The 26,037-nt window shown below is 39.9% G+C and overlaps 1 protein-coding gene across 3 annotated transcripts; it reads right to left on the bottom strand.

The window, feature by feature from the left end:
• Positions 1 to 703: 703 nt before the first annotated feature.
• On the bottom strand, positions 704 to 25,505 carry ANXA11 (annexin A11). 3 transcript variants are annotated; one of them, XM_030486199.2, is made up of 16 exons: positions 25,454 to 25,505; positions 21,936 to 21,996; positions 15,192 to 15,252; positions 13,879 to 13,991; positions 12,152 to 12,517; positions 11,516 to 11,603; positions 11,026 to 11,120; positions 10,480 to 10,593; positions 9,214 to 9,304; positions 9,013 to 9,092; positions 8,816 to 8,872; positions 7,814 to 7,907; positions 6,957 to 7,052; positions 4,320 to 4,378; positions 3,552 to 3,674; positions 704 to 1,454 (listed from the first exon to the last, which is right to left on the bottom strand). In XM_030486199.2, the coding sequence occupies exons 3-16, from the start codon at positions 15,241 to 15,243 to the stop codon at positions 1,395 to 1,397; spliced, it is 1,488 nt and encodes a 495-aa protein (XP_030342059.1). In that variant the 5' UTR covers positions 15,244 to 15,252; positions 21,936 to 21,996; positions 25,454 to 25,505; the 3' UTR covers positions 704 to 1,394. The 3 variants fall into 3 exon arrangements, with proteins under 3 accessions (XP_030342059.1, XP_030342058.1, XP_030342060.1); XM_030486198.2 differs by lacking the exon at positions 25,454 to 25,505 and adding an exon at positions 24,661 to 24,936; XM_030486200.2 differs by lacking the exons at positions 12,152 to 12,517; positions 25,454 to 25,505 and having other exon boundaries at positions 21,936 to 22,002.
• Positions 25,506 to 26,037: the final 532 nt, after the last annotated feature.

Genomic DNA, 26,037 nt, shown 5'->3' with positions numbered 1-26,037 from the left:
TTCAAATACAGCATTCTCAGTAAGAAAATGAGATCAGGTCGGGTCTGGGACCAAAGCACAGCTAACTTCCCAATGAAGATACACTTCCAGCTGCAATTTCCTCTCAAGACATGTTTAGATTGTCTGACAAAAATGAGTGTATGGAGTTGTCTGGCTTTGAACATAGCCACGTTGCTGCCATTGACCAAAACTGGAGTCCTATCTGCATGTCCTAGTCAGAATTGGGTCTAGTCAGATCTTGTCATTTGGACACACAGCCACCTTATTCTGTGCAAAAATCTTTACACGTTTTTGCTCTAGTGACAATGCCACCCAGAATTAATTCCAACATCTGTTCCCATGACACCCGCATGTATATTTTCACTGACCTAGCTTCAAACCTCTTTCCCCTCCTTGTAGTTTTTGTTTCTTTACATGTTTTGGGAACAATAAGTTGAGGAGATATCATCCATGCTAGCGGAGAATAAAAATTCAAAGTTACAAGAGTCAGAGAAATTACAACATGCAAAATGAAAATACTGAGCAATAAACTACAGATTACATATTTCATGTACAAAAAATCGCTCATCCACAGCACACAAGTCCCAGGCTCTTGTGAACACAACAATTTGAGTAATTCTGTGGATTCAAGCAGGAAACTTCTGTGTCACAGACTCAGTCATCACTCACACATAAATCAGCATCAACAACAAAAAGCATAGTCTGCAAAGAGTTAGAAGATAGTTTTAATTTCATAGTATCTTCTTACATACATATATTTAAGGCACAATCCAAAACCTGAAAACATTAATCATAGAATCTCTACTACGGTGAACACTACTACTGCCTTGTGATAGTTGCCTTAGTGAGAATGAAATGTGGAACACATCTTCCTTAAAAACAATCAAGGAAAGAAAATAGAAGCTGATGAAACTTCTTTAAAACAGTCTTAACTAGACACAAAACCTCAAGGCTGTTCTCTCCACGTATCAGGGAGTTGGCTAGTATGAATCCAACTCTGCATACAATATATATATAAAATGTGCATTAAAATGGCACGACTGTTTATACAAAATAAACCTTAAATCATAGTACTGTGAGTTTTTTTTCCATAAAACAAATATACTATTTCAGCATAATATAAGCAGGAAAGAAATGACAACCTGTCATTCAAGGATTACTGAGAGTACTATACAGAATCCTGAGCAGATGGCACATAAGCTTGGTATCTATTTTTTTCTTGGCATTTATTACCTACTATTTTTGAACTGAAGATATAGGCAATATTATCTTAAAAGATGTAATTGCTGTAAGAGAAACAAGTCATTACATATTTCGTTTTGGAGAAAAAAAGATGTTTTAAAGCACAACCATGAAAATAGCAGCTTTTAAAAAAGAAAAGCTCAATGCTTCATTTAGTCATTTCCACCACACAACTTGAGTAGGATTTTCCGGTAGTCTCCTGAAGTATCACCCTGAAAAGGAACCCAGAAGAAGAAAAGTTGAATGAAGACTTGTGCTTTGAAGTAGAGGAAACATTAAGTGTTAGCATCCTAAACACAACATCAACAACCAAAAGAGATGAAGCCAAGGCTGAAAGAAAGCAAGTGTTAACCTCTTGAAAAAAAAAAAAAATAAAAAAATTAACAAGCCTACTAATTAGAAACCACTGTAACAAAAGCACACAGTAAAACCTGCTCCTTTCACAACTGGAACTGAATGTGTACATAGAAATGTATTTCTTTAGCAAACTGAATTCAGTATACAGGTTCAACTACTTACTGGGAATAGTTCAATTTAAAAAAAAAAAAAAACCAAAATGAAAAAAACCAAACAAAATCCCTCACTGAAGAGTTATGTTTCAGGAAAAAAGTATGAAAATATGGAAAAATTATTACAGAAGTCCTTTTCCTTGCAGTCAATGTGGATATTTTTCCAGAGGCAGCGACTGAAAGTTTTCTCTGTACTATATTCAAACATTAAAAACAATGCCCTGATATCAAAGGATATAAGGCATGGGGTTTTTTCCACATTTAGAGAACATCTCTTTCATGTTGTGGACAGCCAAAGTCAACATGGATGCACACACAAACATGCAATTAATCACAATAGGCCCTGAGTTTTGTCTGGTGCTCTTGTGAGTTAAAAAGTGTTCCCGGGAGCTGCTCATTGACTAGTTTAGGTTGATGAGGCTTGCCAAGCCTTTTCACAGAACAGTTTCTGCTCATGCATTTATCTCATCCTTCATTTTCAGGTATGACTGAAAACTGTCCAAAGCAAAATTATTACAATAGGAACTAAGAGACACTTCAAAGATCAGGATAAATCCTGTCCATGTGTAAAGCACAACCTGCAAAATATGAAACATTCCTGTTTATATACGCACTGAAAGGAAAGAACTGCTGTCCACTTACACACACACACACACGAGAGAGAGAGAAGAATTAAGAACTCTCTTTCCAAGGACATTTTTGTCTCTACTTTTACGAAAATAAGAAGTACAGTTTACATACATACACGTAACTGTGCCCATCCATGCCCATATTTACTGAAACCAAGTTTTGAGTAAGTTCAGTCTGTTAAATGAATATGGCCTGTTCCTGAATGGTAGAATTATTTTAATGCCAGCTCAAAAGATTTAAAAAAAAAAAAGGGGGGAGGAGGGGGAGAAGGAAGTAAAGGGAAAAATGGGGAGGGGGAAGAGACTACAGCTTTTCCACCAGTGTCTCACTGGTTTTTACTCACACATTGGTGGTTCCAGGGCATAACTACTGTAGCAGAAGCACATCTTCGCTCCACATTTATACACTTGGAAAAAGCTTCTGTGGCACATGGGCAGAAAGACTATATAGTTCCTGGCAGAAGACTCACATCAAGACTTTTTTGCATATGCTATCCTTCACTATCTTTGCAGGATTCCTTCCAAACACCATGAACTTGCAGCCCCTCAGTGCCATCAGTGGAAGGAATAAATAGACTTAACAGATTTGGCACCTTTGTTACAAGGTCAATGAAGGTGCACCACTTACTCTCCTGCAGCTTTTATTACCCTCCCCATTGGCCAGGCATCCTCCTGACTGTTACTAGAGCTGTTAATAGCAGTAGTAGGGTTGACTGACTAACTGCTAAAGAATTTGAAGTTTAGGCTAATCTTGCACTTTAAAGAGAAGGAGGAGGTAATCTTTTAAAAGCATATTAGGAACTCTTTCAACACACACATGAGGTAGACCACCATCATTATCAGTTGGAGGACTAAGTGGTTTCTACAAGATTATATACAGAGATTGGGACAGAGACCAAAATTAAAACCAGGTCTCTGAAACCCTTCTGGACCAATTTTCTTTTCTTTCCTTGACTGTTGGCTTCCTTCCCATCTCTAGCTCATCTAGCCCCCGCACAAAAGCAAGTGCTGTCTCTTCTCTGGCACTTCAGCCTCCAATCTGCTGACAAATGTAGCAAACTAAACATAGCCAGCTACACTCAGTGCTGTTAATAGCTATTCAGTATAAGTATGCATGTTCTGCTAGCAGAAAGGATGCCACTGGAAGGAAAATAAAATCTCCAAGACTTACAGTGATGTCTGCATAGAGGGATTTGCCATACATCCGCTTGTATTCTGCACGTATGTCCAGGAGGTCAACCTCACTGCGTGATACCATGATTCGAATCAGAGTTCTGTCTTTTGTTCCTGCTCCCTGAAACAAACACAACAACAATATAACATATTAATAATGTGTGGGAATGCTGGATGATACAGTACAAGTTAAAAAAAAATGTAAAATAATCATCACCCCCAATCGGCTGTTTACTAGCATAACCTCATTGGTTTCAATAAGCTTGAATAGAATTTGGCTTATCATCCTTTAACATATTAAATTTACTGGTAGAACACTAACAGCCTTTTCTCTGCACAAGAACAGTTACGAAAAAACGGGGAAGAGGTTGTCAGAGGGACAGGAGTCAGGAAAGTCTGGTGAATTTAATGGCCTATTTATTTATCTCAGCTAGACCTCCCTACTTAAAAGATATCAATTTCAACAAGTCTTTAGCATATCTGTGTTTTACCAAGTGAAGACCTTTTTTGTTTAAGGTATGGTTGTATGCATCTCTTTGTTAAGTGGATCAAATTAGCTAGATTTTTCCAGCCTTTCATAATAGTGATTGCATCTTCTTAGTCATCCGCCCACTGAAAAATGTAATACATTCAGCTGAACAATTAATTCCAAATGAGCTGTGCAAGCATTAAAAGAAACAACCAAACAAATAAAATGCCCCCAAAAAACCAAACAAAAAAAACCTCACCACACTGTAAGTTTATGTATGCTGTCACAGGGACCTACCTTCATAGCCTTCTGTAATCTCTCTGCAAAAAAAGCTGGTGTGTTCTTGAGGCACTTAACTGCAAAAACAAACAGCATTATAGAAATCAGGTATTCCTCCTCAATCAGAACTCAGTCATTATCCTAGATAGTTACCTGCTTTAATTTCACATAAACATACACTTGATATAGTGCAGCTTCCTCTCCTTCAGTTAGTCACCAAACTGATTTTTAATCCAAACAGTAGCTGCAATAAAGTTAAAGAACCTACGACACAGCTCAAAGGAAACTTTTCCATCACTAGAAACCATCTATCTAGTGTGAACCAGACATAATGACCAGATTCTTGCTTATGAAGGGAAAAGAGGGGATCGGAGGGGGCAGATGGCTTGAAGGAACCAATACTGGTGCTCCAGGCTTTTTCCTAATTTAAGAATTTTTAGGCTATGCATCTGCAAGGTATGACAAAAATGAGTCTTGCCCTAATACAAGTTGGGAAGCCACCTACAATAGAAACCTCACCCTTATTTTAAAGTTAGTCACAATTATTTTTATTTAGCCACTAAGTTCACCAGGACTCCTGAAAAATTCTAAATTTGCTTATTTAGTAATGACTGGATTTTATACTTAATTAGCACTGTTCATTAGAAATCTGAAAGAGCAAAATCTAAACCAAATTACTGTCATGTTAATCGGGATAATGAAAGAATACTCCATCACTCATCAGAATTAAAATCTATATATTGATCCTATGTTGGTTACAAGCACACAATCATGCAACCTGTGGCAAACTACACAGAAAACAAACCACACCTGACATATATTTTATAGCACAAAAGGGAATCAAAAGCTCTCACGTAAAATCAGTACAGAACAAAAGAGGTAAACCTAAATACATATTTCACAGCAACAAACATTTTATATAGGAAAAAGTACTTCTCTGAGTAGGAAAATGTAGATGAGAGGTAGCAGTTCACCACACACAATTCTCAATGACATGTATAATACAATTCAAAAACAAATGACAAATGAAATGCATGTTTCTCTATCACTGCATTTAGCTAAAACAACACACTTGCACTTTAAGATGTTTGAAGATGTTATTGTAAGTTACCAGTTGCACAATCCAGAAAGCTTTAAAAAAAGCAAAATTAAATATTTTCAATTAGAAAACCTTTTTTTTTCTCAAAATAAGGTTCACAGCACAAATGATGCTACCATCGACTGATACAGATAAATATATGTGTGTGTATATATATATACACACACACACATATAAACAAAACCACAAAACCAAAATCTATTCAATCAAGGAGTTGTGCAGGGAATAACACAATAGGTTATTGACTTGTTTGTCTGCTACTTTCCCAATTCTGAATCTGTATCTACATGGGGACCTGCCAAGTGACTGCAGAGCTCCATGACAGTACATTCTCTTCTCCGGGGCAACTTTTTTCTGCAAACACTGGGAAATATTTATTCTAAGTTCGGTTTTCTAACAATACTTTTTGAGGTGACAAATTCTGAAGGCTGGAAAACATCTGTGAATGTATGACAGCAACAGAGCTGGACCCAGTTTAGGTAATTAAAAGGCTACTATAGTGACAGCCTGGCCAAGTAGAGCAAAAAAAGTAGTTACATAGTTCACATATGCACAAGAGAGGACTGAAAAAAAATGTGGCTTTTAAAATTGATTCCCATTTTGCAAGATTTTGTTACAAAACTCCATGAAAACTATCTGTTGTAGTTGAGCCAAATGGCCTCTCCCATCTTGTTTCCCAAATGACGCAAAGTATGTTTTGGGATTTTTTTTTTGGGTTTTTTTGGTTTCTTTTGTTTTGTTGTTGGTTTTGTTACATCACTTCTCTAGTCACTATGATATTCAAAACCAAAGAACACCACTTCTAAAGCAGCAGCAATAGATACCACAGTAAATTCACAGTAATAAACAGAAAAATAAATGGAGATGTAAAGAAGCAGTCTTATCTAAGAAACAAGAGACAAAAGAAGAGAGAAAGAGGTCCACAATTTTACCTAGCATAAAACATTCCAAATAGAAGTACTGCACAACAACTTGAGGCCTTGTCCCAGCTTCATGGACACTAATGACTACCTCCCCGAGGACAACAGTAAACTTGAGGTAAGAGTCTTTACTCTTCAAAAGTACTGGAGGCAGTTAAAGATTAAACGAAGCTCTAGCCACAAAAAGGAAACGTGGAAAAAATTACCCTTTACAATCAAATTTAAGTTTTCTTTCTAGTAAAAAGAGGTAGAGGTAACTATTTAGGGGGTTGATGCCTGTATTTTGCTTCATTTCCAAAGCTATCCCAAATATTAAATTCTCACTGACTCAGCAGTTGGTACAAGTTCTCATCACTTCTGAAAACAATGCCAAGTACAGTTAATAATCCTTTCCCCACTTTAACATATGAAATTTAAAATCTGCAGCTGCCTGAAGCAAAAGTTTCATCTGTCATTTTGAGGTGAATTAAGTGCCCTGCTTTACTAACTCCAGGTGACCACAGAGAAAGCTCAAAATAAAAAGCAGAAAACTGGAATTATTACTAAGAAGAACATCCCTAGCTGGAGTCACAGATGTCACCATCTAAGCCAGTTGTAGTGGAATACCAGGAATGTACTTGCTAAGACAACACATACCTACTGCCAGCATGCCCTTTTCCAGGTCTCCAGACATTTCACGGCATATGCTTCTCTCAATGTCCCGGTTACACATCCTCTGGTACTCGCTGAAGACTATTAATGGAAGAGAAACATTTCAGGAGTCAGCCTCACAAGAAGAGGTGGCACTGGTGCATGCTGGATGGCTTCATTTCAATCACACTTCTCAACTTGATATTACAGTATACCCACTCAAGCTTAAACATCTCAAAGACTAATACTATGTTATCAACCATATTGTTTCATTTACATGTTGTTGTGCTCCTTCTAGCTTATCTGGTTCTGTTCTTATTTTTAAAGGGCTAGACTAATAAACCACTGTAAGGCAAACTGTGAAAACTCTTCTAGGAAAGCTCTGGGTGTCAATAAAATTAAGAAGAAAACATCTATGTTCTCACACACACACCCCCCATCCCTTTCCTCTCTACGTAAGTGCCTCAGTATGTAGCACATTTCTACGTAGTTACTAAAACATTTCCAGCATTACTACAGACTGATGTAACACCTAGTCACTAGCAAGCAAGAGGGGAAGGATTGCATGTGTCCTGTGCACACACAAGCATGCAAAATTGAAATAATCCTAGTTTTTCAATTCTTTTATCAGAGAAACATTTGAACAAGCATGAGCTCTACCTGCTCTGATATTTAAGAAAGACCATTACAACGCACAGCTCTTGTGTATCCTTTCCCTCAGCAGAATTTACCCTGCTTTTCATTGAGGTATCATTGCATTCATTTTACAGATGGGGGAAAATTCAAGCACAGGGAGCTGTTGTACATTTATACTGTCACATACAACAGAATCAAGTTACTATTTATGTAGGGGACACCATTACCTGCTCTGAGGTGGGTCCTGCTTCTTGTGCACAGAATGGCATTGAATTTGGATTCATCAGTTCCTAGACGGTTCTCTCCAGCTGCATATAGCTCCTAAACACAGAAGGGAATTCATTACTTCATTACTCAGAAAAGCAGTAATGCTTGAAAAGCTGAGTTACAGATCTGCTTCCTTACAGCCTCTCCTCCTTTTATATTTATTTCTTAGTCTATGTACTGCTGAAAAACAGACGGAAGCAATAAACAGCAGCTAGTTCTGACCTTCCTAAAATATGCTATGCTTGCAGTCTTCCTAGCTTACTGATATGTAAGTGTTCAAACACAAGAGCTCCAGACTACTGAAGGAGGAAAAATTGTTTATAAAGTACCTGAAAATTGTTCTTCCAAACAGGGCTTGTGTCTACGTTTTTCCCTACTCCTCTAGGTATGTTCTGGGATATTCTCATCTCTTGCTAAGGCATAATATGTAGAAAGCTAATCACATTACTATTTATATTGCAGTAGTATGCTGAAATGATCCAGGGTTTTCTCTTTGCTGTGTGGTGAAATGGAACATGCAAAAAAATTAACTGGGTTAGTGGGTCCAATTGCTTTACTTGATGCAGAAATCCAGAGTTCCTTAAATAGCAGGCAAAGGCTAATGCAGGTGTTGAACAGATTAAAATTGAATCAAAACTCTTTTAATCCTCAAAACTCTGAGCCATTCCCTTAAAAAGCAGCACGCTGTATTGGAGCCGCCCAATACGTGGAAAAGCCAGATAGCTGACAGAATGAAATATTAAAAAAACCCCTATGGACTCTATTTCCAAGAGCTGCCTATCTCTGTAACAGAGCTACATGACTCTACTGCTGTGTCACGGCTTTTCATATCACATCCACCCACTGAAACATAAGCACTACAACAGAACTCACAAGGTGACCAAACCTAAGAGCAAGCACACAGTCAAATTTCAGTGTATTGAGTTAACTATGCTTAGAAATGATGAAGAACTTCTACTGACCTGCACATCTTTTTGGACAAGAGCCATGTCAACAGTTGTACTTTCATCTCTGTTTCCCTGAAAGAATTTGAAGATACAAAAGTGTTACTGGTGGGCCCTTTTTTGTTTTCCTTTTTTTTTTCATCCAAAAAAACCCAACCGCCTGCAAACACACACATACACAAAACCCAAACTCCAAAACACCAGCATGCAAATACCTGAGAAAGTGAAATCAAAAGCCTCTGAAAGTGTCCAGATGTATCACTTCTTATTGCTTCCTCCAGAGTTTTCTTAAATTCTGGAAGAGACAAACAGTCACAAATCATCATACAGCCCTGCTCATTTTCTAACTTTGTATTTTCAGCCAGTGATTAAGAAGAAAAGGAAGAAATCTTTAATGGAACTGTAACAAATCTAACCTGCTTTGTAGACCCTGCTGAGTTCCTGAATATGCTCATTACTGCGAGAAGCTAAGATTTCAATGAGACAATTTTCATCTGTGCCAATGCCCTAAAAGAAAGCATAAGGAGAAAACACACTTCAGATTCTCACCTTAATTCTACAATCTTGTATAAAAGAAATGGAATAAAATTAAACAACAAAATACAATTCAGAATATAATCTTGTTACAGGGGAAGTCAAAGCAAGTAGTTTAAATGCTACTTATAACACATTTCCAAGACACAGATATGTATTAAACACAAATTGAAAAGATAATTAAAATAATTATGAAAACAAAACTTCATTTTAAAACGTCATCCTTCACCCCAGATTTCAGGCATTTCAAGAATAAGTTTTTTCCACCATTAAAGGTGTTTTTAATTCTAATAGGTAAATTTCACTCACTAAGAAACAGCAGTTGCAATTACAATAAAGCTAATATTATTTCATCCTATTAGCTACTTTAAAATTGTGGCCAAAGAACACGTAAATATACGTATTTACTCAGAAATTGAAATATTTATTTCACCTTCATTTAAACATTGTCTTGAAATACAAATGTTTGATTATTTTAAAATTCTAAATGTTTATAAAACCCTAAATGTTTATGAAATAGTTTGATTGTTTTAAAGAGAAAGTATACAATACTTCCATAGCATTTTAGAAAAGGTTCAGCATGGGCTAGGAAAATACGCTTTTGAGCTGAGGGAAAAGATAAAAAGAAGTACAAAAACGTATACCCTGCCTGAAATCTTTATGAGCCTAGTTTTCTGAACTATTCTTGAGCACTGAGTGTAAAGTCACTGGCAACTCTAAGTTAAGCAGTGTCATAATCAGTTCCATCACAGTTCAAAGCAAAACCCCAGAAATAAAGGTGTCACATGCAGTGGCTGGCTTAGAAGATGGCTGCCTCAGGGACTTTCTCAAGACTATTTAATAAATGAACTGCAGAGACTGTTAGAACTCAATTTCTGCCTCTTTTTTTTTTTGTGTATTTATTTATTAATATATTTTTGTTACAACACAAACCTATTAAATAGTCTTTACCTCTAACCTATGGGAATAATATTTCTCAATTTTACCATCATGTAACTCCAAGAAATGGAGTACAGGTCAGATGAACAGTGGGTTGAATATCTGGACAGAAAGGAGGGGATGTAAATCCAAGCTTTTAAATGACTACCAAAAATTTTATCAGCTCAACTATTTCCTTTATCTTCTAAACTTATATCTCCTACACAAACCTTTATAGCTTCCTTGATTTCATAAGCATCAAACATGACAGGTGTCTTCATCATTGCTAAGATTGTCTTCTCAAAGTTACCTGATAGCTCAGACTTGAGATCCTTGATCAAATCCTAATAAGAAGTAAAAACAGGGAAAAAATGCATAAAGACCAAACCTGACAAAGTAAGGACGAAAACTGTGCATTTTAATTAGAATTCTTTATGCATAAGCATCAATAATGTATCTCCAAATAAAGCTATTCCATTTAACAACACTAAACCCAGCATAAGGTAACATGTTAACTAAGGCCCAATTAAATATACTGCACAGACCAAAGAGTCAAAGGAACCATTTAAAAAAGAAATTCCTTTATGTAGTTCATTTGAAACATTGCATGTAAAAGTCAAGAGTAGGTAAAAGCAGAACCCTAAACAGGCTATGATTTGTAAATCTTCTTTCCCTTAAGCAACTTTCAACCTTTTTTTTCAAACACTAAGTCTTCTAACTTCCAGTGAAGGAATGTAGGCCCTTACTTCTTCCCTCTGTTCTCATGACGTATTTACCTTTCCATAAGCTGTTTTGAAGGACAGGATGATCTGCTGCCGTTGCTTGTTTGAACGACTTCCAAGGCAATCTATAATCGCCTGCTCATCAGTTCCTATACGCACACACAGACGCCACAGAATGAGCATGCACATCATATCAGAACTCAGCTTTCTGTTTTCATTTGATCCTATCTCATTTAAACCCAACTGAAGGACATGTATGCTTTTAATTCATCTACAATATCTATTCCTCTGTATGACCACAGAACATTAAGCTCCACTCCCAATCACAAACACAGTATGAATACGAAAAAAAACCAACCCACAACCAAATACCAAACTCATGATGTTGTTTATGCCTAAATGAACTACCAATATTTTTTCTGATTACCAAGAACAACCACATGTGAACTAGCCCACTCAGTACATATGTAACAATGGAGAAAGATCAGTGCTGAATCAAAGCTGTAACCCTTCTTCTATACGAAGAAAAGACTAGACTGCTCACCTAATCCCTTCATGGCCTTCCTTAAGACTTCTGCATCCTTCAGAGGGTCAAATCCCAGTGCATCGGTGATTGTGCCTCGGTTTCCATACTAAAATAAGACCATGTTGAGTAGCCTATTAGTGTTAATGAGTTAAAGACTGTTTTACTATGTAGGAAAGATGACGAATAGTACCGATTTTCTTCATGTTAGAGAAGTAACAGGGAAAACTCAAAAAACCCCTACCTTAAACAATTTGTTAATTTCTGTTTCCAAATTATGAGAAAATGCAAGGTCATGAACATTCACTGATACAAATATGCTGTCCAATTAATTAAGTTTTGATGAAACTGTATATACAACTGGCAATACTTAGTATATTTGCATATACAACTGGCAAATTTCATTACATTTGAATTCATGTCAAACCTTTCTTCTTGGACGATATGGTAAACCAGCATTTGTTTCAAATCCTATGAGCCTATATTGCTTGCATTTGGAAAGTATCTCTCTCTTTAGTCAAACTTCTTTTCATGGATTTTGCATTGGTCAACCCCCCCCCCCCAATTTTAGGGCCAGTTTACATTTATATACACAAAGAAAATGTAGAGAAACACATATATGATCACATCTCAAAACAACAGCACTGATGCTCTTACTGTTACAGGAGGGATTGTAGGCCCTGTACTTCCTCCGTAAGAGGGCATAGATGGATCCACAGCTGGGCCTGGTGGATAATTTGGCATGGGCTGCTGCCCTGGGTAAGTTGCTGTTGGTTGTCCTGGATAGCTCGTAGGTGGTGGTGGGGGCTGGCCTGGCACAGGGCCACCTGGGTATCCTGGGTAAGATGGCATTCCTGATGGTGGATTTCCTCCAGGTGGAGGATACCCTCCATAAGAGGGCTGTTGTCCTGGTGGAGGGTGCCCAAAGCCACCTGGAGGGACTGGGGGATAACCCCCAGGTGTTGAAGGATATACACCTTGTGGTACATTTGTTCCACCAAAGGTCCCCGCCAGACTGGATGCCTGCAATGACAGCCAATAAAGCAAGAGGTAGGAAGGTGTACAAACAGCAGAGATTCAATAATGGCTTAATACAATACAACCTCCCTCCTCGAACACAGATAGGTAGCTCTGCATCCACAACAGAACTTTACACCTATGTCTTACTAGCATACAAGACGTGAAAAAACCCTGTGTTCAGTTGACTCTCGCTTTACTGTAATCATAAGCTGCCATACATGAAGAAGCAGAACCAACAGTCACATACCTGCCACTGCATCCAGCATGACATACCACTCACACAGAACAGCACCACATCTTATTCTAAGAATTTACACCGATTAATCCCAGCAACACAAAACTGTGCTTATCCCTTCTCTGTCCATGGCTGCCTTATATGACCACAGCATCATCTGACTGCAGGGATTTACTATGAGCAATCCCTGGCTGCACTAGATACATGAGTAGTTAGTTTACAACTAGCAAGTTTCTGGACTACATTTGGAAAGACATCTGCAGAAACTGCCATAAAGATACTCCACTCTACATGCAATATCATCTTGCCACGACATACTCAGACCCTCTTCTATAGAGGAACCAGAAGAACTGACATTTGATGATTGCAGTGATCTCAGAAGCTACTTGCTGTAGATATTGCAGTGTGCACCCTAGGTAATTTGTTGCTCGTTTTGACTGCTGGCTGCCGAATCACTTCATTTAATCTACATCAGAAAAGCATCTGTAATGCAAATGTCTTCCTACAAACTGTGCATTCGTTATGCAGCATAACAGCTTTCTGAAGACTAAGTTGTCAGAAGTGTCACTTGCTTCTACTCTATGAAAAAAGAAAAAGTCACATTGGAAATGTCTGTGTTTTCTTCAATCAATGTAGGCGGCTTTTACTGTCATCTGTTAAACATCAGTGCTTGTAGGGGACAGCTGATCCCATATTCTTTTCAGGGATGAGTCACTGATACCTCAAATTGCACAGCCTTGTTCCTTACTAAGACTGGCCAAAATCCAGGTAACAGGCAACATCTGGGCTGTGTTTGACAATGTGAATATATTGACAACAGATACTCGGTGTCAATAGTCTGTTCCCCTATTCCTCTACACAGCAAAAGCCAAGTTATGTTACTTTTATATCCATTACTTTTGAAGTTAGGCTCTTAAATCAACATATAACTAGCGGTCTGATTTCCTAAAATAAAGGAATAGCTTGCAGTAATCATTTTCTTCAATAGATGATATTGAATGCTCAACACCTAAACAGATTGGACATACAGCACAGAACTCAAGTGATAAACTTCTCAGTGACAATGCCAGAAACACATCTTGCACTTAAGGAAGTCACAGGAAAGCACATTAAATGAAAGCAAACTCACCATTCCAGCCATGTAGTTGGGATCAAATTGAGTGGCATAGCCACCCACATTTTCTAGACCAATTGGAGGTGGATTTGAATGTGGATAGGCAGCACCGCCCCAAGGACTGCTACCTGAAACCAAACACAGCTGTGCTGAAACAAGAAACTATACATTTAAGCTCATGCTTCACTACTTACATTTCTAATATATTATCTGTTCAACACTAGCAGTTTTGGAGAAGGAAACTCAACTGAAGAGGTGCAAGACAGCAATGCAATTATGATATAAAGAGAAGTCTCACTGGATATTTCTAATCACATTAGTTACTGTTGAATCTATAAAATTCTCGTTTAAAACAACTCTAAGCATATGTCAAGGTTAACACTCAAGAGGTAATAATACTGTAAACACCATGTTTTGACTAGAGAGTAGTTTCTCTTAATCTACAAATTTGTCTGGGTATTCCAGTAGGAAGATGATACTAATTCTTTTTAGGCTACTAATATGAGACTCCTACAGAGCATGACACAGTACATTCACAGATACCTACATCGCAAAACTCGGCTGCACACAGCAATACAGTCTTCTCTGCACAGCAGCCTAACTAAGCCAGACCATTCAGAGGGATGTTCTGGGAGGATAAATCCCACTGAGAAACTGGGTTTATCCTCCCAGGCTAGCCTGGCTTCTCACAGTACACTGCTTCCCCTTCCTGAGTTTGCTTGCCTAACTCTGCATTTCACCACCCCCACACGACTCCAGTCCTTTCTTTCTGCCAACAATACTAACAACTGTGAAGTTCATTACCGACAACTATGAAGTTCAGCCTGATACCAAGCAGGAGTTACATAATTCATCTGCTTTATACTATTATAATTGATTTTCTTTTTACCAGCCCTCTCCCTTCAATATAAAACCATCTGCCTAAGAACAGTGAGTTAGGGATAATGTCATCATTAAAGCCCTAATTTTTTGTTGAATATGTTCTTAAATTGTATGACTGATTTCTTTCCATACTCATTTTTCTCACTGGCTGCCTTCAAGACTCCACACTGACAAGACGTTGACATTTATTGATTTTGGTCAAATTATGACCATGTCCTAGTGCTGTGTGCTTCATTTAAGATGAATGAAAATTGACTTCATATGAGCACATGGTAGAGCACCCCTATTTTATAAACCAGAATCCCCAGCCAAGATAAAATAGGAGCACAGAAAGTTTTGGTGGCTCATGAAAAGCCTCCACAGTATCCTTCTTCACCCATGCCACCTTGTCATTCCAAACAGGACTACCACCGCCATTTAATGTTTACTTCATTTAGACAACTTACCTGGGGCTGCTGGTGGATATCCACCCGCTGGGGGATAGCCAGGGTAACTCATTGCAAAGATCTGAAAAGTTAAGTGTGATACAGTTATTTTCTGTTATGTCTCACTAATTACACCACATAAAATTAACAGGCAACATGTTTGCAGTAGCCAGTTCCCAAAATTTATACACACATTGCACAAGTGGCACAGGCTATTCCCTGGGAAACCTCTTCCCTTTACCTTTTGCTGGGCCAATAAACACATTCAGATATCTCAGTAGTTGTAGAGTCACTCCTCAGACTACTTTTTTCATTTGTTTCAGTTACTCCTTACTACTCAGTCTATTATGTTGTTAAGGATGTATTACTTGAAAATGCTTACTTCATCATGCTACTAAAGTCTCCAGAAATTTATAACCTGTACAGAACAGTCTTCTTAATCAAGAGTAGAAAATCATCTGACAAACAACCCACATCTTCAAGTCAGTAATTTTATGAGAACTGTTAGAAGGCATTTAAATGCAAATGTCTGCAAAAGTGCAAGGTCAGAATAAGAAGGAAAAGGGATACACTTCGTGCTTACAGCATTGTCATAAAGTACGAAAGGTTTACTGAAAGGTTTACTGAGAGGACCAGAACAAATTGGTGGATAGTGCCTTTGTCAGCACAGGAGTGCACAAAGTCATTAATTCCAAAACAGAAGGTCAAAAAGGAAAGCTACATGAAGGAGAAAATAAAATTTAATTTCCAGAATGCATGAAGCCTCATTTTTAAACCTATTTACCAGGAAACTAAGGCAGCTTGGTCCAGATGAAGGACACATCCACAGTCTTAATTTTTTCAAGGTTATTTTTAGTGACAATTCTCAGTCTATTTTTAAACTGCTGTGCAAAGAGTATCCCCTTTCCTTTCTTTCCCCTAAAGCACTACCTTTTGCATTTGGCTTGTTTTGTTGGGGTCTGGATTTCAGCTGTGGAGTTTTGTTTTGGGTTTGATTCAGGTTATGGGGGATGCTGGTTTTGTGGGATTGTTATCATTTTGCGTAATCATGTTAACTTCCCTTTCTGGTTTGCATGGCTCTTTTGCATAGCAACAGAGGAATGGGAAATTTTTTTTTTTTTCCTTAAAGGAAATCTTCAATTTATTTAAAAAGTCTTTGGCCTTCAGGCTGCACGTACTCACTGAAATTTTAAGAGAGAGAAATGAACTAACAAAAATTGCAATGAACAGAGCAGACTGTAAGTTATAACCCTACCTTACCTCTACTCCAGTAAAGTGTCTATCGCAAATAAGTGAACAGTTTCTCAGTATAAGTTTCTTTATCAGTAAATCTAAAAGGCCTTTAACGGGGAAAAAAAATATTTCTGTGCATGCAAATTTAAGCATTGCTCTTCCATTTGTGCCATTTGTTCATACTCATCCGCCCTACAAACCGAAGTGCAAGCTGGGATCAGACACAGGTATAACCATTACCCCCTTTTCTGATGGGTGTAACAGAGTTAACAATTCACCAAGCTCCACATGCGAGGCCACCAAGCAGGACACACAGCTGGGAAACTTGCTGACATTTTACAGAATTGGGCATTAAATCAGTGAACTGTCAATCACAAAGGGCCATATTTAAACCTCAAGAAAGGTCCTGGGAATTCAAAGCCACTCAAAACCATCATGGCCCAACTCTGCATATTCAATTGAAAGAACAGACTACAGCTTAGCTCACACGACACCGTTCATAACCAGGTTACATCTGGCTCACAGAAATTTTTATATTGTAACAGATGCTTATAAGATGTTCTCCATAACACAGTAAATGTTTTTCCCACATTCTCTTCAGCCTTGGAAAGATCCAATGAGATCTTTCGCCTAGTCTATCTAGGAGTTTTAGAATAACTCAAATATCAAGGCTGTTGCTAGCATTTATTCTACCCCCTCCACACAAGGCCACATTAAGAAAAAACTAACTGTTCCAGAGTGGATTCTTGAAAGTTCAAAATAACACCACTACCTACAAAACAGTCACTCTTCCACTTGAGAGAGAAAAGTCTGCTGTAAGAAGTAGCATCAGATAAGCTGCTACAACTGAAGAGACAAGCTTTTGATTATATAAGCCCTTCTCCACATGACTAAGCTCTATGGAATTTTTCAAATCTTTCAAATTCAAACACAGTGATAAAACCTACAGCACCAAACCCAGCATACAAAACAATTACTTGTGCAATATACACGGAAGGGCAAGCAGCATACACAGCAGTCACCAGGGAGAGCAAATTTATTTTTCCAGGTGTATGCATTATTCCCCAGTGCATATCCTACAGTAAGATTTGGTTCCTATCTGTGTCCACTTTTTAATGCTAAAGCTAAATCTTGGGGGAACAGTCTCTGCTGGTTCATCCCTGCCGTTGAGCAAAACAAAGAATCTTCACTTTTGAATATTCACTGATGCTAAATACTAACATAAATAGCATAAAGGTATAGCAGCAGCTACCTGGGATCTTCTTCAATGCTCTAGAGAGACAATGTCCCAGCCTGAATATCTTCAAAAAGACACTGCACTTCACTACAACCTAAATGTGAACATGGTAAAGCCAAACACTACTAAAATAGATACAAACTCAGGTAGTAAACCCCATCTAAACAGCACTTGCAAGATACTGCTATCCCAAGGGAATCATAATTGCTGGAGGCAATGCCTGCTGTTACCCACCCAGGGACTGTTAAGACTCCAAGCTCATGAGGCCAAAAAGCAAAACCATTTCTGATTAGAGCTGAAAGCAGAACACATATTCTCCTCCTCTGCTGGAAAAAGAGAAGGCAGCTTCCACGCTCCTGGTGCTTCATGCTCTCAACAGTCTGCACACAGGCATATCTGATTGCAGGAGGGAGCCACGAGGCCGCAGCCGCATGTTAGAATGGCACAGGCGGGCAGCAGAGAAGCGGCGCAGCCCGATACCTGCACTGCCCATGCTGCCAGCTCTGCTCCACCACAGCCTCCGGGAAGGTACACGTGCATGGAAGTGGGGAGAGGCCACAAAAATAACCCCCAAATACTAAACAATACCAGCACCACCACCAAAACAAAAAGCCAACCAAAAACAAGAGAAGGCAGCCGGGCACTTCAGAGCCTCACCACATCGGTAATTGGCTTTACATAATAAAACCAGCCACGGTACTAAAATAAAGAATAAAAGAAAAATTATTACTCAAGAGACTCAAAAACAAACAAGAAAACCCACAACCCACATTCTTAGCATGGATAATGCCGATGTGTACATTTGTATAGGCAAATTATTACAGCATTTAAATAATTTCTTTTGGCCATGTGCAACCATAGTTATTTTTAGCTTCACATGTAAATACAATAATGACAGAATACTGCCCCCAAAATGATAAGATGCCTTTTCAATAAGCTCTATGTACAAATTTAAGGCAGAAAGGTATGGGCTTTTGGTTTTGTTTGTTTGTTTTTTCCTGTGGTAGAGGGTGGGGAGCAATAGGACAGGCATTTTTCTTTGCAGGATTGGTTTGTTTGCTTTCAATCCTATGTAGAACGTTCCTTTCAAATTGGGAAAGGAAAAAAGTGAAAGAGCCTTTTGGCAATTAAAGCTGAAGTTGAGAAATAATGGCTAACTTCATTGGCAATCTAAAAAAATGTTACTATATATAAAGATTCCACTTGCTTCTTTCAAATGCTGCATTTATCCAGGACTTCTCCAAGGGGAAGTTTCCCACATTGGTTTGATCCAAAACCACACTGACTTTTCATGTTCAAAAACTTCCCCGATCACTACCTTTTCTGTACCTCATCGAGGCTGTGTTGGCCGTTTCTCCAACTTCACAAGTATTTACCCCTCTAAGTTAACTTTCCCAGCCATTCCCATAACTTTTGTCTCCATTTCATCTTCTAAGCCTATCTTCCCAAATTTCTTCTGCTACATCCACAGCATCTTACTAAAATTGTTGGTGATGAGCAGCACTTGCCTGCTGACAACAAAATGGTAACACAGAGGCCAGGAACAGAACATGCACAAGTCTACCCTGCTATACAAATACTGTGTGGAAGGATACAGGAACAGCAAGGTCTGTGTTTGCTCGGCCATGAAAGAAGTTGCACATAAGAGGAGAAAAACAATCCAAACAACCAAACCACACACAGAAAGAGGGAATGCCTTGAAGGAAATACAGAACAAAGACTGTTAAAGTCCTCTCCCCATTCCCACCCTGGAGGTCCCCCTCAAAACTCTAAAGAAAGATCTGAGGTTTTTACTCCTGCAATGGACATTGCTATCTCGATTTACACTGCAAGCCATGAACTGCTCAAGCAGCATTTTCCTGCTGCTTTGAACAGATTTGTTCGTAAGAGATTATATATGTAATATACTTTCAATGGGAATCTTGAAAATAAGCTCCTCTTAGCCACAGCACAGCAGAAAAGGACAACTAGAGATATTTATCATAAAAATACACATTAGATTATCACTGCAGAAGTAAAGAACAAAATTTTAAGGCTGCCAAAAACTTCTGTTTCAAGGTGCAATAGAAATAAGCTCAGCAGCTATATTCACACCCATCCCTGGAATTTTTTTAGCGGCTGCTGTTCAGGCTCCAGCTATGTCAAGGTCCAATAATTTGAGGGTAAAAAAAGGATGAAAAGACCATGACCTATATTTGTCCAATATAATTTGTTTAATTATGCCTGTTTCCCAGGGAACACTGAGTAAAGTTAAACCTTTGGCCCTTACTCCTCCCTCCAGGTTAATTACCAGGATGTATTACAAAAGGCTGCCTAAAGCTATAAATTACAGAACCTGCTCTTAGACTGATCCCTGATTGTGAAACCAGCAGAAGAGAATCTGCCACCTTACAATATGCTGTGGATTTTTATCAGAAGTGAGCTGAGTCATCCACCACTGTGCTTTTACAAGACAAGGACAAGCCACAGTCAGCATCATGCTAGCTAACTAATATTTTACCAGCCTGAGCAAGATTTACCTTTGACTTACGCACTGCAGCATAGAGGTGGTTCTCTCCTGTACCAGGTGTAATATTTTCCATCCTGACAGATAAAAAGCCCTGCAATTTGGTTTTCCATTGAGTTTTTTTATGTATGTGACTCCCTGTCTTGCTTTCCTCTCACTACGAAAAAACTAATTTAGTAGACTGGGTTTCCCTTCCTCCTCTGAGATCATCTAGTCCACATGGAATTTACCAGATGACTCACTCTGACCTACAACTAGTACCTTTCATGGGCTAGTAAGAAAACAAAACAAAAATTACACCTCATTCAACTAAGACCTCAGAAGCCTGCAAAGGATTAATTCTGATGTAACAAGCAACTAAGCCACTTCATGACAAAGTTCTTTAAACACCTAGTAACAACCACCAGCACCTGCCACGCCAGAGGAGCAAATACAGACCAAAAGCTCCAACAATCAGCCCCCTTGTCTCCTTCATGAGACACTCACGCCAGCTCAAGCGTGCTCTCCTCAACAACTCAAGACCCATATCCTTCACAGAGGGTCAAAATTTGAAAGGGCAAGCAAGTCAACCTCGTATTCTAGCTGCTGGATCTTGGTTTGCTGGAGATGGCAATGTAACACCATTCACCAGCACTGAACCACAGAGATGGCAAATGGTTGAACAGAAAGAAGCACACTTCTGGGCTTGGTTTCATGGACCTTTGCATTAGTGGTCCAAACCAAGCAGACAGCAGGGGAGACGGAAAAAGGCAGTACCGCGTTACCACTCAGCGGCAGCATTTCATCATTGTTAAGACCCTGCTTACGTAGCTAAACATTTATTCCCCAGGCATACAGCTTCATTCAGCATCTGTACCTTTTTTAGGAAGATCACAGACCTTTTTGGGTTTACATAATAGTCCCTACATATATGCCTCAAGCAAAAAACCCCAATGAACTTAACTGAGTTGCATGGACTCTGAAGATCCACATGCAGCGAAACCATGAGTTAATTCCAGGAGGTCAACTTCACTTTGCATTCCTACTCTGCTCTGACTCAAATGTTTCCTTTTGTAGCACACTCTTGCAGTGTTCTCTTTGTAATATTTACAATACAGACAGTCAAAACATAAACGAAAACACAGATAAGGACAGTTTCCTAACAACACAACAAGCAAGAAATAATACTGGAATAGGTGTATGAGATACTTGAAGAAATGATAGAATGATGTTTTTCTACTCATAATTTGACATACAAAATTTGTTGCAAAAAACAGTCATAGTATAAATAGTCTGAATCATGTTCTCAACTGACTAATGGCTCAGGGATTTATACCCATCTATTTTAAGTTCTACCATGCAAGAACAAATTTTTATGTCATCAGTGCAAGTCAGAATAGGTAAATACCAATTACCCCATTTCACAAAGTACACTCTGTGTGGGAAATCCTACAGAACTAAAGCAATAGCATAACCTTCAGTACTCTAAAACAGTTACTAGAAAAATACCCAATTGTTCATTTCATGCCACCGATTTTTAATTAGCTGCTATGCCCAAGCCTGAAGCGCAGAGCCAGGCAGTGGTCCCACTGCAAAAGTGGAGAGCTCCAGCATTCCCTAGACCTACAGAGGAGCAAAATGACAACGAAAGTTTTCCATTAGGTCCTGTGCCAGTACTTCCTACATTTACATTGCTCGGGCTGCAGAAGAAGCCGAATAACACCAAGCTGTTCAAGTGACAACTGCACAAAGAAAGGCACCCTTACAGGACCTGCACAGGACTTTAGGTTAAAAAGCTCTTTGGACTTACCCTATGTTGCTCACAAAACCTTTATGCTCTGCACCAGGCTAACAGCCTTGGGACTCCTCAGCTGAAAAAGAGGTAAATACAAGTGTGTAAATACACTAACTTTTTCTTGAAGTTGACGGCTTTCATGCTTTCTACACAGTGAGGAGCTTACACACGCAGCTGTCCAGCAACGCCAGAAGATTATTACTCATCAGTGAGCAAATGGACACACTTCATTCATCCCTGCCTATACAGAATTACTGATTCACAGCTAATGGATTAATTCTTTCCAGGAACTGACTTATTCAAGAAAGAACCGACTTAGTGTAGTAAACTAGAAACCCAGGTTATTTCACAACAACCATAAACAAGCAAAGTTAAAAGAAAGCAAGACTATGGTCTACAAATCTAGTCCATGCATGGGATCAGCAAGCTTTAGTCCTTAAAGCTTATTACTGAAAAATAAATTGATTTCCTCTCCCACCCCCCCCAAAATCCTAACATTTGTAAGATACATTTATTCTCCTAACTAATGGAAAACTGAGTATTTTCAAAAATACTGTCAAGTGCAGCCAGTAACCTGTTATTTGGACTATAGATAGGTGCAATGTTTACAGAATGAGGGCAATTTTCCAAACTTGGAGTTGTTCTCTCTAGCAACAATAAAGGGGATATTCACACTGTTTGCTTTCGGTAACTTTAGCACTTAATTTAGAGTAACTTGCTAGACCAAAGTTAGAAATCTAACATGCTTTTTTACCCAAGTGAGAGGTCTTTGGGAACGTGAAGGAGATGCATAAATTAACTACAGTGAGTATCACTTCACTTGCGTATTGACTGAATGGCTATAGTAAAGTTTAGCACAGAGGCCTTGTGAAGATTTAACCCCCCCCCCCCCCCCCATTACTGACTATCATTGGTCCACACTCAGCACCTATGAAAGCTGAATAGTATGGATACATTTTCACACATACACACAGAAAACCAGCTGCTGAGCATAGGCAGGATTGGCTACCCGGTCATCACAAGCATGTAATAAAATAGTCTCTCACAACACCAGCAAGTCCCCCATCTGACCTATAACTGACTCCAGGCTTATCCCAGCCAGGATCTAACCTCTTACCAAGATTTTGTAGTAAGCTCTGATAAAATCTGGAACAAACATGGAACAACAATGAAAGTAATACACTCTATATACTTCCTGCTGCCCTCTGGCTTATTTATCTACCACTTTTGGGAAGCTGCCTGAAGGATGTTCAGCATTTACATCAAACACACTGCTTTCAGATCAACTGGCAACAGCAAAAGCAAAGGGATCACCTCACTTCGGAGCATGACAAGTTAAGTTTCAAATAGGTGAAAGCTGCTCACAGGAACATAAACATACAGCCTTTTTCTTTTTTAATTTTTTTTAAGGCTTTTGCTACCTTCTTCAAAAGCAACCGAGAACAAAGGCTACTACGTACAGCCAACAAGAGAAATTACATTGGCGCTGTTACTCAGTTGTACACTTAATTCAAGGGAAGCCTCTAATGGCCATTTGAAGCTGACAGAGAAGTCTATGGCTGATTACACAGAGCCTTGGCTAAAAATAAACGAAACTTCTGATTTATTCAAAAGCCATGCTATTTCTGAGCCACCATTAAACCACCTGCTCTTTTTGATTACAACACTGCTTTAACTATAGCTTCCTTCCTTTATCCTTAGATCATTATCACAGATGCTAAGATCGGCTCTTTCTCAGCTCTGATTAATGCAATGTTATTTATCAGACCCTCTGGATGCTCCACCTTCTGAAACTTGCTAGAGGTCTAGGAAACAGCATCTCCTGTAACCTTCAAACCAGAAAGACTTTTTGGCTGGACTTTTTGTAGTAGATCAGATCATATATTTTAAGTTGTGAGCTAACACTACAGTCTTTACAATGTTTTTTTCTTAGTATACTGTACTGACTACATAAATACCCCCATAAAGTATCTCCATCCCCCTGTGGCTTCATTCTATCTTTCAGTGACTTTTGATATTTCACAGAATTTTCGGTCTGATGATTCAAAACTTCCAGGGACTAGAGAGAACAAGCTAAAGAAGTGACATAGCATATGAATGAGTGCAATGATTACTCCAGAAATTGACGTCCAGATTCACAGGTATGTTTTGGCTCCTAACCTCATACTGAGGTCAGGCAAAGTATCATTGCTGATACAGACATAAAAGGCCCTTCAAAATCTTGCTGAATCTTCATTATCAGTTGCACTGTACTATATATGGTGCTTTGGGGGTAGGGGGGTACAATTCACAAGACTAGCTACAGAGGCACTTTCAGGAAGAAAAAAATTAGGAGAAATACAGCAGGGACCAGGCCAGAGGTCTAGAAGCAATGCCCAGTGCATGTTATCTGCTCCATCAGTGGGAGGAGAATGCTCCGCGTGACTCTTACAGCAGCCCAAAACCCAGGAAATTATAGAAATAGCCAAGCTGTGGGGAAAGCATTCGCACACTCAGGCTTTACACGAGCCATCCACTCACAGTGGTTTTGTACCATTTCTGATGTTACCATGTGTGCTCCAGAAGAGAACTGACTGTAGAACACAGTGTCTGCTGGAGGGCTGTCAGGGAATGAACCCCCCAGTTCCTACAGCAGCCAGGCTTTTAGATGCATAAACACCTACTACTCAGCTCCTTCATCAAAACACACTGCACCAGCACTTTTCACTCTTGTCAGTCTCTTTTCTCTCCACGCCTTCACCTCAGGTCTTTCTGCCTCAATGCATCTGTCCCCATTTTTGGCTGAGCTGCTCTGCATGCCTCTGCCACTCCCCCAGCTGCTCCTCCTTACCAGGAAAAGGCTTCCAGGAACTACCGTTAATCTGATTAAACGAGGAAAAAATAGCCAAAGAAACTTCTCCCCACTACCAAGCTTCTCCTCTCCAGAAACACGATGTGGACAGGGAGAAAATCTGCTTTTCTGAATACTGAGATGTTTATGTTGTTTTCTGTCATATGCATGGCTAGAGTATAGCAAGAGTTTAAAAGAGTTCTGCTTTTAAGACACTTTAAGCACACATAGCGTACGAAAAAGTAAAGTACATTAGAAGAAGTTTATAGAAAGGGATGTTTGGTAAAAAAACCCCAAACATCGTGTAACGACTCTGACAAGACTACCATTTTAGGCTTATTCCTCATTACCATACACATCAAAATTAAAGTTCAAGATAAACTAAGGATACAGGCAAAGTATCGAACTGCAACTACAAGAGCAAAACACATACTCTCTTCTGAAACCACCTCACTTGCCTAAGAAACAAGAGAAGCTTTCTACGGAGCTGCAGCGGGTCCCGACCTGCCCCGGTACCAGCACCCGGGCCGGTGTCCGTCACCTCGAGGGCGCACGGGTCCCGCCGTCCCATCCAAGCGGACCCAAGTTTCCCGGCACCCCGGGGACACCCGCCCAGCCCCCCGGGGCAGCTCAGCCCAGCCCCAGGCACAGGGTGGCAGTCACCCCTCTCCCCCTGCCGTCCCGCCCCGGGGGTCGCTCCTACCGCGCGTCCCCGGGAGCCGCCGCGGCCGCCGCCCGTCCTCAGGCCCCGGTAGCGCTGCGAGGCGTGGCGGGGAGCGGCAGGAGGAGGAGCCGCTGCGACCGCGGCTTCTTCCGCCCGCCCCAGCGCCGGCCTCGCTGCGAGGGCGGGCCGGGAAAACACCGGCCGTGGCCGGGTAGTGGAAAAGGTGACGGACAGGGCTGGCCCCGGGCGGCCGCCCCCCCCCGCTGCGGCAGCTGTTCCGGGCGGCGGGGAAGCGCTGCCCTGCCCCAGGCCCGGCGCCCTGTCCGCGAGGGAGGTGGCGTTCCTCGGCCACCCGCCTTGGCCTGGGGTGCGCTGGGGAGGCCCTCGGCAGGGCGGCCTCGGCGGCTGCTACCTGCAAACAAGGGGCGAGTTCCACAAAACAGGTTTGTCAAAAAGGCGAATTCCAGCGAGAGATCCGTTTCATTAAAAGCAGAACATGCAGGAAAATAAAGTAGCTCCACCCATCATACGGGCAGCTTGGGCTGTCCCTATGGGCACGTCCTCCCCCAGGGATGGGTGACACAGACACCGCAAAACCGAAGCAGGGAAGCTACGCGCCAAGT

This window comes from Strigops habroptila, chromosome 5, assembly GCF_004027225.2.
Source record: "Strigops habroptila isolate Jane chromosome 5, bStrHab1.2.pri, whole genome shotgun sequence".
NCBI classification, from domain to species: domain Eukaryota; kingdom Metazoa; phylum Chordata; class Aves; order Psittaciformes; family Psittacidae; genus Strigops; species Strigops habroptila.
Note: the sequence above shows the minus strand (reverse complement) of the source record. Positions and strands in the feature narration are given on the sequence as shown.